We start from the raw sequence: 12,144 nt of genomic DNA, 5'->3' as shown, positions 1-12,144 counted from the left end.
GCAAAGAGTAATTCGGCATCCCTTCGGCCGCTGTCCGAACCCGACCCTTTAACCCTAATACCCGTGTCTCTCAATTTTATCAAAATTCGGCGTCGGAGCGATATTCATCCGAAAACTCAAACTTTAATCAAAGCACCGTACTCCGCAACAACTTCCTGCAGCGGCGATAATAAATTTATTACTTTGGCCCGTCACACGCGCCCACCAAGACCTCAATATTGACAGTTATGTGTAATGATTGACGGAATGTTTTCCACCTGGGAGTGGCACACACTCCTCAATAATTCAACACGTCGCGGGATGATTAGCGCATCAATTGCGTGCTCGCGGACTTGTTATGACACCTTGACACTTCATCCCGACGACAGCCAGCGTGAATGTTTCATTGCTCGCGTTGGACCCGAGTATAAATGAAGAGAAATCGGTGCACGTTATTGATTCGGGGCTTAAATATTTGTGCGCGAAAAGGGTACGAGCTTCAAGCGGGAGGGAATTCGAGAAAGAGTCCTCGACCCAAGAGCGGCCGGTCCTAAACCCTCTGGCTTCGTGTTTATGAAAGTTTAGGTCCGTCCGTCCGGCGCGTTCGCCCCGCGTGTGCGTGCGTATCCTGCAGGATATAAGAGCTCCTCCGGTCTGATACGTTTCGGGCGTAGGTAGGTGAGGAGGCGTGCGAGGGTGAGGCGATGGGTCGCGGTGAGGGCGAGAGATACGTACGGACGTCAAGAAAGGACGCGACCGGCGGACGCGAGGGATATAAAGGATACTCATCTGGCCTGAGCCCCCGAAAGGACGGCCAGGCGAGTTTTCGGACGGACTAACGGTCGAACACGGATGAATCATGAGTGCTCTGGCGGGCGAGCGAGTGCGGGCGGAGGATAAGGTCCTTTGGACCGAGGCTAAAGATGGATGTTCCTTCCTTTTGTTCGTGCGCCCGGGTTTGAGGTGGATGGGAGGGTGTGGGTTCACGGTTAGGGAATACTGTTTTGGTCGCTTGCCAACAACACCGAAACTCGCAGACAAATCGTTTCTACTCATTTTCAACCTATAATCCACTAGCATTGGAACAGGCTAGATTGCGTATCTTCAAAACAAAACTACATTATTATGTTATCAATTTTTAATGGTGATTCAGTCAAAAGCGCTTTGAATTATTTTGCACGTCACTTTCATGTGTCTGAGGCGGTAACTATAATGCAACTCAATCAATTTCAGAGAACTATCGCGTGATTGCACCTACGCACCTATCTAAGAGGGGTGATATTGTTGTCTTCAAAATTCATGCCTAACGTTCAAAGCACGTCTATAGCCCTATGCGTGATTTGCGGGAGAATACACTGCAATACTTGTCTCTCACCCCCGACACCCCACTAATCAATCTACCCCACAGTATATGAACGTTATGTGTCTCTCGAAAGAGATTGGGCCGTTACACGTGTTCTTCTAAATATAAAGGGTGAGGAATAGAAATAGAACTCATCTCAAATCAGCCTTATATCATCCTATTCAAATGAGATTTGAATACACCACTATTACGGTTTTGTTTTCGTTCTAGTTCATAATTAAGAGAATAACCGCAATGAGCGTACGGTCATATGAAAGGCATGATAGTAATGAAAGTTTGCATAATGCGCTAATATAAACAAAAAAAAAACTCCCACCGCACTAGGAAGTTCTCCTCTTTGGTTCGTTTGGTTCCAACGCGTTGCAAAAATTTAAAACAAAAGCGGATTTACGTTCAACTTAATACGACTCGCACGAACACATGAATGTGTGCCCGAATGCGACAAGCGTAAAAGCGCCTCGCCGCCATCGCTGGCGTCGACGGTGGTGGTGTACTTTGGGAAAATAATAATACACCTTTATATGAAAGCCATCCTCCCGGTTTGGCTGCGCTCCCGGCGTGCGAGCGTAGAGGCGGGGGCGGTTGGGCCGTAAGCGGCAGTAAGCATCGCAGTCATAGTGCACCACTAAAATTGCTATCCGAGTCGGAGCATGTCTGTAGAAGCCATATCTAGCGCGATTATTGCCAATAAACCTGAATTACTCTCAATATTATCCAACACTATTGCCGTCACCGGCGGCGGCGGCGGCGACGGAGGCGGACGAGCGCACATGCACGTACCAACGCTCCATTTCTTTCTAATCTCCAAACTCCCTTGCTCGCGCTCAAAAAAGACGTCCAAAGTATGCACTTGCTGCAAAATACACTAAAACGAATGGGGCGCAGAACGGTGCGCTTCGGATCGTCGCCGCCCCCCGCTCCTATATTTCACGCTGCAACGAGGTCAACTTTAAAGCGACCGTCTTGTATTCTTTCCGCCCATCGAATGGCTTCCAAGAGAGAAGCGCGCCCGGCTGCAACTATAAAGCGGATAAAAACGACTGTGGAGTAACCTTGCCTCTCTGCCTTGGCTGGTGGCTGCACCTCAGCAGCCAGCGGTGCCAGTGCGACACTCGCACACACTCTTCTCGCTATTCTTGGATACTACGGACAGATATCTTATCGTCGTTTTATTCTTCTTCGCGCGCCTTCGCCCGTATGCCAGCCGAGCAGTTGTGTGCACCTACTGCAGACGCAGACGTTGTCTGTTTTTGAGTGCTGCGCAATTTCTGCGCTCTGAATGTATCATAGCCAGGTCTCGTCTCTGCTCCTCTCGATAAATAAATAATCAATTAGACATTTTTGAGGTGAGCAACTAACAGAATAATTTATTCAGTTTGTTTACGTTTTATATTTCTTCCTGCAGCGCGCAGAGAAATGTTGAAATAGGTACGTACATTTTTGACGGAAAGTCTGCCAGCAGCTGAAATAGCGAATTTCGATTCTCAAGGGAGTCCGCTTAAAACCCAGCTCCGGATATCCGATTGACAGGCTATCCAGGCCACCCTCAACCACTCTACCACCCTCTAGGACGGTAAGGGGGTGCAAAGGCGAAACTCGATATTCGTATAATAATAATAACGATAGTTGGGAAAAGTTTCTCCGAGAGCAAAACACACCAAGATTGTGTGTGCGAGCGAAGGGTCCACACGCCATAGAATGTGCCGATGTTTTAAATTAGTTAAGTGTTGATAGTTGCGGGGGTGGGCGCTCCATGCTCGCATTCATAAAAGCGGGTATCAGGGGTGTAACGCCCGGCACTAGCGCGTCGTGTGTGTTATAGGGGGAGTTTTGCGGTGGACACTATCGATCAAATAGTGTGTTGCCCCGAGCCGCGTGGAGCCGAATGTCCGTCCGTCCGCTGGCTGGCGTACCTCGCCACGGCAGAGAGGGTGAGTGAAAATATAACAAGCTCTCGGTCGGCCGAAGACTTACTACTACCTGCGTAGCCTGCCACACGCCAGGACTAGCGGGCACGTGTCCGTCCAGCCGGACCTAAAACAGCATACAATTTAATTTATGTCCTTGTTGTCGCATGGTTACCGTATTGCTTTAACACGGCACATGTCTCTGTCTAGAATAATATCCGGCTGTGGCACATGTGCGTACATAGGTGCATTGTACGCCTCTTTCGATGTTCACACGACACCAGAAAATATGTTTGTCATCGCGAACAGTGACGGTAGCGGTTGAATATCTGATTGATTGATTCGTACTTTTCGGTTCCATTTTATTAACTCTTGAATGAGTTCATAGCGTTCAAGATAACAATTGTAATAATTTCACCTACATAAACATAAACACGAACCATTTGATTGTGAGTATTCAAATTTGATGGTTCTTTCTTTGTAAATTGCGTAATTATACAAGGAAATTTTTGTCTTCTTATCGTCGGAATATATTTCCGTAATTTTTGAGCAAGTATAAAAGTTGGTTATCTCTTCTTCAATATCGCACTGTATATCTGCGGGTGGGCGGTGGGTCGCAACATTAAGGGTGCGAGCAGGGGTACGTGTCGTCCCCAACTCCCCATCCACCCTTCATCAAGTAAATTGCAGCGGCAAAGTAGAAGCGAAAGCGGCAGACAGGCACACAGGAGCTTAGGCGAGGCGCCGAGGGGTTGGTGGCGAGGGGCGGCGGGCGGTACACATCCTGCTCGGGTTTGAAGTAGAGAGCGAGAAAGTCCTCGTTTCGGATATCTGGCAGGTTAGGCCCTCCGGGGATCCTTCTCCGCTCACACTCCACACCTCCGCCGCCCCTTGACGTTGAAGCTGACGGCGCTACATCATAAAAACTGTTTCTCGGGCGTCTCCACACTTTTCTTCTTTTTGTTACAACTTTGCTTGCTTGCCGGCGCAAAGTTTTTTTCGGAAAAAAAATTCCATTTTTTTTTTACTTTCGAAGAAAAACCCAACGATTCCGGCACACTCGGTTTGTGCTTCGGTCGCGCAATCGAAACCAGCACGTATGAGTGAACGTATGTGTTGGTGGGTGATGTGTTATCGACAACCATTAAGAACTAAGCACCGCTGTAAAAGCACAAACTCATCAAAACGCTGTCTCGCTCCCAGCCAGCCACTTAAACGGCGAGTTACTGTCGGATTCCGAATAATTCACAATACGTCAATATGTGTTCATATATGCGCCGCGCCCGCGGCTCAGCTTACACCCTTACACCTTCTTTACGGCCGCGCGCGCTCGTAACGACTTCGGCGGTAAAAAAGGGACGTCCATCTATCTCTCCAAGCGCGGCGCGTACTCCTTCCTGCGCGACGTCGGGCGGAATAAATCGCATAATTTCAAAAGAATTATTACGCCCGTTTAGAGGTGTACGTCATATAACACACTGCAACTACTTGTTTTTATCACTCCGGCGGGCGAGGCGTAAAAATGCAATTCGTTTTATGCATTTTACTTATATCGCCACTGCGCCGTTTTCATCCTCATCGCCATTTGACATGAAGCGCTTTCAAAGCGACCAAAATTGCATCCGAAGATTTCTACATTTACACCATTTACGCGAGAATATTTCCTGCATCGAGAATCGGGTTTGGCGCATTTTGCTTCATAACTAAAAACCAACCGCACTCACCTCCCGCCGCCCCGCGGGGACCGGTGGGTCGCCGGGCTTTTTCGAAGCCTCAAAACTGAAATAAACCTTAGATGTGTTTCTCGCTGTTTGTACGGCGCGCCGGCTGCGCCGGGATGGCGGAGTAAAAGCAGGCAACCGCAATAAGGGTTGCACAAAACTCACCCCACGGGTGCCCGGCCTCGGTCTCGGGCTTGCGAGCATCGTCGGCTAACGGATCATGTTGAACCCTTATCTTGGATGTGTCCACCTACCGTCCGCGCCCGAAGGGGATGAGTGAATGACCGTTTCCTATCCTTCCATCCTCGCCTCCTCCTTCCACGCGGTCGGGCGGCTCGGCGCGTGGGTGTACGAATGTGTATGGAAGTTGTGAGCGCGCGGAACGGCGAGAACTCCGGGGTAGGGTGAGCGAGGTGGAGGTCGAGGGATCGGACTCCAAGGGTCTCAACTCGAAACGGTATTGCGAGCGGCCGGGGTGGACGGGCGAAGGCGCGCGCGGGAAGGGTGAATGAGACTCGTGGACGCCAGGCACTCACTAATATAAGGTTTCCTAGAGGGTGTATTTGTGCTACCCTTATACGTCCGCGGTGCTTCCGTCCGCTTCGTACGAACAAAGGATCGCTTACTGCGCCTCGGTCCCTATTCCATCTTTTTTCGTCTTCTGGACTATTGATTGTTATTTGATACAAAAAAGAACCCGACGCATACAAGGATATTAACTGTCCGCAAGACAAAAATAGCAGGACTCTGCAAGGAATCCAAGAAAATAACATTCTCGGAATCAATAAGAAAATATTAATTAATTACTTACCCAATTCTTTAATTAACTTGATATATTTATCAGCGGGAAAAACAATCATTATCAAAATGGCAATTTTTTTCTATTTGTCCCAAAAACTAATTTTATATATACGTCAAAATACAATAGTAGGTAGAGTTATTCGCGATAATTGTTGCAAACGGTTTCGCCAGTGCAAGGGTCAATGAAAGGGTTTGGCAGCTGCCTCCACTTGTTCGGTTCTTTCCAATCGCCCTTTTCGTAATCCCAATCGGCAGCGATGCCCGTCACCGGATTCGTGTGCAGATCAATTTGACGACGCATTTGCGCTCTAACATGTTCATCGTCGAACGATATCGGTACAGGAGTTTGGCTGTAAACTGAAAACAACAAGTTAATGCTGGACCTACTGAACTATAATTATCCCGAATCGAAACCTTCAGGCATAATTAATGACAATAGCACGACGGTAGATACTAAATGGAATTGGCATGTCATGAAATTACACCTCAAGGACGCACGAAAACAGAGTGCTTTGACAGGTCCTTACCGAAGTGATACATGAAAACATTCAGCCAGAGTCCCAACGATATCAGTATGAGAGCACCTCCCACGATTGTCTTCCACGCACCAGTGGTGGCTTGAAATTCGGAATATGTTTGACAGAAGCTTGCACGATACAAACACTTCTTCTCCTCAATGGTCAACTCTTTCCAGTCGCCCTTCTCCTTCTCACGAAGAGCCTTTATTTCGGGCGTGGGCTCCTTGTATCTGATGGCCGGGAATGGGAACAAAGCTGTGTCCTCATACCATGGCTGGCCGCACCAGCCATAGCCAACCTGCTCGCGGTTGCCAATGAGCCGCGCGAACTGCTGCTTCCACTTATACTTGCCGTCGTTGAGGCCGCAAAATTTCTGAGAGACACTAATGTGTCGCACGCCAAAGCCAACGGCGGCCCTCGTGAGCTTCGAAAAAATCATCACGAGACGAGAAAGCTACACAGTCGATGTTGTCATGCACAGGTGTGACAGTCGCAATGCATTTATTTTTTTCCAACGCACCCTAGATCTGAATAAAGGACAATAGTTTAGCATTGAATATTATTATCATCTGATATGTGAAATCCACATACTTGAGAGCGTTAATATTATATCCATGATATGTGAGGGGCTTTGCTTTGCCTTGAGCTCCTGATGGCATCATGCATATTCCAGTGAATTTGTCAAATTTCAAATTTGGTAATGGATTTATGCGGTTAGCTGTCGCCGTGGGTCCGCGCGCATATTAGGCCTAATTCCTCAAATGGCATCCGGTGTTTTGCGATTAAAGAATGATCGCTCATAACAAAACGGCATTTAATATGCACTACCAGCTCCAAAGGCGGGAGTGTCGTGCTCCGACCGTGGAAGGGCACAAAGGGTGTAATTCGAAGTGACATAAAATCGCAACCTATTCATCTCGTAGGACGTCCGCACGGTTCGAACACAATCTCATCGTCGTATAATCCAATTTAATCAATCTCGTGCACACAAATATTGAAAATTGACCCTAAAATCGGCGTGCTGTGATGACGGTTTATTGCTCTATTATTAAGGGCATGTGAGGGTGGACAAAAATAATCTTAGATAACAGAAATTACAAAATTTTGGTTATTGCAGTTTTTATACTATTAACATTTATTAGAAGCACAACTTTAATTAGAAACTATCGGGATAAAAGACATATGTCTATGCATGCTGTAGAAATTTGAGTAGAGAAATAAGAAGAAGGGTATGCGTTAACTTTTCTGACTCCCTCTCTTCGGTCACGTGAAATTGGAAGCCGGCTGGGCGTATTTAATGGGTACAAATTCACTTTTGCTTCGACATTCTAAATTTAGTTGCAAACAGCGAGGGAGAGTTTGGGTTCTAACTTCTTCAAACGGGTTACTTATCTGTAAAGTAAAGTCTAATACTCTAAAATCCCACAACATCATCGTGTACATCTTGTTTGAAGTACGAGTACCAAATCTGAAAATTAAACTTTTTTGCTAAATATTATTTTTTCCTTTGGAAAATATCAACTTTTAAAAGCAAACACCCGAAAAAAGTTGCTATAATATTTGAAGTATACTAAAGTAACTCCTGCTCCTACACATAATGATGATACAACGCTAACAACGCCGAAATATAAAACGAAAATGAACACCGCGAGTTCTCCTCTTTACAGCGGGTGTCATTCTTCCCCGCATGTGCAAGTGTTAGCAGCAACATTAATGTTATATAACTATATTATTTTATAGATGATAACATGGTTAATAAGCTCTATGACACGGTCGGCGGCATATGACAACTACGATGTTAGTGCACCTTGGTGGTCTGTTCGCCAGTGGGCGAATGATAAAACGTCCAAAACACAAACCTACCAACCGGCCGACATGCAACGTCATAAAATTTCGTCGTATTTCTGTTAAAAATATTATACGCCTGTGTTTAGGGTGGAAATAAATACGAGCGAGGCGAAAAATAAAAAAAGATTATGATGATATCCTTTGTTCCAAGCATATTGGCTGTAAGGATATGTTTCGTGCGGTTTTTACTTGCGGTAATTGGGCAAACTATTTTAAATCTATAAGGATATATCCAATATGCCCTCGCTAATTGCCAAACTCGACTGGCGGGTTGTTTTGGCTAGAGTCTTCCTCCCTGCGGGATATAGTTAAGAGTTGCCTCTTGCTTTTCATGCGCGGGGCAATATTCTAGGGTAAGGGTGTTGGTTAGACTCATTCCAAGCGATGCGTACGAGTCGGTCCCCGAACAACCCTTTGTCCTCGAAGAAATACCCTCTGGGCTTTCCATCATCCGCACTGACGTCACGTTTTTTCCTCGTCTGCTTCAATTTTATTCGATTTCTTCGCGCGGGGCTAAATTGGGCCAACGAAACTTTCTAGTTTCTCGTACCTCTAACTTGGGAATTAATAAATAAGGCGTTACTTATCAACGCTGTGCGTTTCCGGTAGGTTTGCATGTGTTTGGCTGAATGTGTGTGAAAAGGGACACACGCGTGTGTTTGCGTACCGAATCCATTTGAGTGGAAATATAGGAGCGGTCGACTGCGGGTCGCTTATGTCGGTTGTCATCATCATCTTCTGTGCGCTTCGCCCCCGACGTGTGATCGCTGGATGGTTGAAGCCGTCGCGAGTAAAGAGGGTCCGACAAAGTTGTATCTCTTGGGGCCTTTGGTAGGTAACGAGCTCCCGGAGATAACAAGGAGCGCAAAAGGAGGAGCGAGTCCGTCCAACTCTGAAAACCCTCCTTTTCCGTTGAAGACAGAAAAGTTTTCCTTCACAACGTAGGCGCATGTTTTATCTATAATCTATGAGTGCCCCGGTACTATAGCAGTGGCAAGCTGCGAGGAATCAACATCGCTTGAGGCACATCACATGGACAACAAACGCGGAGCTAAAATTGTACGTTTGATTTATTCGCTTAATTGCTCGCCTGCACCTGTGTCTAGATGGAAGATGGAGCGGTCTATTGAATGAACGTAAATGCTCAGCCTTTAAGCGCGGGGATAATTGAAGTGTAACAAACAGCCATTAAATGAGTAATCTGACAATTAGGGTCAGCGCTTGCAAGTGCACGAGTGCGCCGCCGCTCGCAAATCTCAATCAAGCGTGGATTCACCTACTTTTTGCGCTCTTTATTTACTCCGACAACGTGTACACTCATACAGGTAGCTTCGACTCAGCACGGTATAAATAATAATTGTTCGTGCAGAAATCTGGCAACAAAGATCTATTGAATTGTTCATACTAATTTTCTATCGGCGTTCGCTGCAGGGTAAGAAGCGTTGACGTCGACGGTGTCGGCGTGTTTCGGTTTCGGGTGGGTGGCGGCGGCGGCGCAAACAGAACCGGCGCGCCAGCGGGCGGGGGGAGAACGCGTTGGGGGAGTGTGCCGGCGAGGGGTGATAAGCCTCGTAGCCCGCAGAGATCTGAGAATAGGAGAGACACGCAAACACCCGCGCCCGCTCCGCCTGCCGCACTACTCACATGTCAGTGCAGCGCGCACGAGGGGGACGCTTCGGGTTGCCAGGACGAAGGACGAAATAGAGCAAAAAATATCTAGGGCTTCTCGCCGTGCTCGTGTACCCACACACACATACACAAAAGGCGCCCGCCCACGCGCGCTCACGTACGGCGAAACACATTACCGACAGTGACACTGGAGATTTCTTGGTTTTCTTTTTTGCTTCCCCCAGTCCGTCCGTTCCTTTTTCGCCGCTGCCGCGCCACCAATGCAGCAGCTACCCCTTGGCTCTCGCCGCTCGGGCGTTCGTCCTCGCAAAAACCCTCTCTTGCTATCCGTTTGTGTGTGCGCGCCCGCGCTCGGTTTTTCTCTTCATATTTTCCATGTTTCGCGCGCTGTGTGCGTGTTCCTCGCTGTTATGGGAATTATATGAAATCTACTGAGAAGTCGGGATAAGGAATGTTGCTAGTTGCTTTTTGCGTCGAGGGTAAGGGTGGAGCAATGGAAAAATCTATTTTTCCTTTGTCATCGCTGTTAATAGTAGAAGTCGTTCGCCGTAAATCATCCCGAAAATACTCGAAATGTATCTTTAGTTGACGTTGTTTCGGTGCAATTGAATAAAAACGATTTCGCCGTTTCCATCGCTGACGTTAGACAAACCAGCGAATTAGTTTTATTGTTTAACGCTATAAATTATCGCCCAAGTCAGCGTAAGCACGTCGTTCATCACCTAGCGTAGTAAACACAGAAAAAAACTAAACCAGCGATATGCAAGATTGCAAAGCGTGCGGCGTTCAAATTGATTCATAAGAGGCGAACAGTTGGCTTGGGTGGTTGTAAACGCTGAATGCGTCGATAAAAAATATCGCAACAAGTGTCAATGGGATCACGGAATCACTTGCTGTGTAATTCATGGACATTTGCGCAAAAATCTTTGCATATTCAATCCAGAATTAAATAAACAAATCATTGTCCACAAATGCATGTATTCCGTGCATTGTTTTTGCATAATTAATTAATTTTAACGTTGTACCAACTGATCTAATACACCACTACCAATTTACCCCAGTTTAACCGGAAATTGCAGAGGAATAATGTCAATGGGACACTATGTAAAGTTACGTGTATGTTGAACAAACATTGACGGATGGCATCATGTTTTCCACAATTCAACTTAGTTCTTTTAATTTCGTCACCCGATGATCTTCAAATGCGCAACGAGAGACAAACAGTCGAGCCAATACCGCGATGAGCGGCGCCGCGCGGTGAAATGCATATAAATGGAATTGAATTCGGGCATGCACGTGAATTTAGTGCCTTTGTGTTCGAGTGCATCAGCGCACCTTTCGCGCGTCCATCGCTCGGAACAATATGATTGTATGCGTGCGTATGTGGGTTGAATATGTGTGTGTGTGCACGCGTTTGTCCGCGGTTTTCGTCCGTCCGCTGTCCGTCCGTGTGCGTGCCTCACGCCAGTGCTCGCGTCGAGCGTGCGTGGGTGGATGGGGCCGGTGTGTTGGGACCGGGGGTCATCGGGGATCGGCGCTCGGCTGTTTGGGGACCGGGCGCGGCGGCTAGGATCGGCGCGGGTGGGGCCCTTTGACAACCGCGTGGGGCTTCGATACTAATGGGTACACACGCTCGCTGCACAAACACAAGCGCGCGACGAATTTCATATACCTACTGCCGCCCTCCCCGCGACATAGACGGATCGACGCGTTGTGTGTATACTTTTGGGGCGGCCGGGGTCTGCCTCACACCATTCGCAGCAGCGCGGCACATAGGCGCATAAAGCATATGAAGTCAAAAACGTCAATAGTTATAAATGCTCGACATGTGAAATATTATGATTTGCCGCTGCGATGGGCTTATTTACATTTTATAGATAAATTAAATTGAAATCATTGCCTTTTAGTTTCGAAAAAACATCCTGCTAAATTTTAATTAATTACAATACCAACTGCAGTTATTACTTGGACCCTAATAGGTACTAATACTGCTTTGCCAAATTCAATTCAAGTTCAACTTTAATGTATTTGATGACAAATTTTAAACAAAAACTATTTTTTGACTCATGCGTAATATAATATTGACTACATAGTCAATTCCTGTTCCTTCCTAGCATATCTTACATCATCAGCGTTACAAGGGCTTCGTTCCTTCAGGGTTGTTTTTTTTTCTGCCTCTGTTAGTCCATCTCCGGCGTCGTTCCGCACCACTCCTGCCATCAGGGGGTAGCCGACGGCTTGAAATTGCTGGAAAGTTTGTATTCGGCGATCCTTGTCTATCATACTCCCGATGCTCACGTCGGACGTCGCGACGCTCGGATTAAGACGCGCACGCCGTAGGCGCATCCAAATAGGAACTGTGCCAGCACTGAGAGTGA

The 12,144-nt window shown here is 47.1% G+C and overlaps 2 protein-coding genes across 2 annotated transcripts in view; one reads left to right on the top strand and one right to left on the bottom strand.

The window, feature by feature from the left end:
* LOC135798752 (nucleolar protein 4-like) overlaps positions 1-12,144 on the top strand; it is a 40,630-nt gene that overhangs the window by 17,974 nt on the left and 10,512 nt on the right. The gene's annotated exons all lie outside the window — the stretch shown is intronic.
* On the bottom strand, positions 5,830-6,814 carry LOC135798753 (cytochrome c oxidase subunit 4 isoform 1, mitochondrial-like). Its single transcript, XM_065311697.1, has 2 exons — positions 6,299-6,814; positions 5,830-6,128 (listed from the first exon to the last, which is right to left on the bottom strand). Exons 1-2 carry the CDS (start codon positions 6,726-6,728, stop codon positions 5,908-5,910), a joined length of 651 nt encoding a protein of 216 aa, XP_065167769.1. The 5' UTR covers positions 6,729-6,814; the 3' UTR covers positions 5,830-5,907.

Source organism: Atheta coriaria, unplaced genomic scaffold (genome assembly GCF_025399875.1).
Source record: "Atheta coriaria isolate IRGN ID8LTWV9N9 unplaced genomic scaffold, Caltech_Dcor_3.1 hic_scaffold_9_pilon, whole genome shotgun sequence".
NCBI lineage: Eukaryota > Metazoa > Arthropoda > Insecta > Coleoptera > Staphylinidae > Dalotia > Dalotia coriaria.
Note: the sequence above shows the minus strand (reverse complement) of the source record. Positions and strands in the feature narration are given on the sequence as shown.

Coding starts and splice junctions, on each gene's coding strand:
- LOC135798753 (XM_065311697.1), bottom strand. CDS start 6,728: ATGATTTTTTCGAAGCTCACGAGGGCCGCCGTTGGCTTTGGCGTGCGA. Junction 6,129..6,298: donor TGTTTTCATGTATCACTTCG/GTAAGGACCTGT, acceptor TGTTGTTTTCAG/TTTACAGCCAAACTCCTGTA.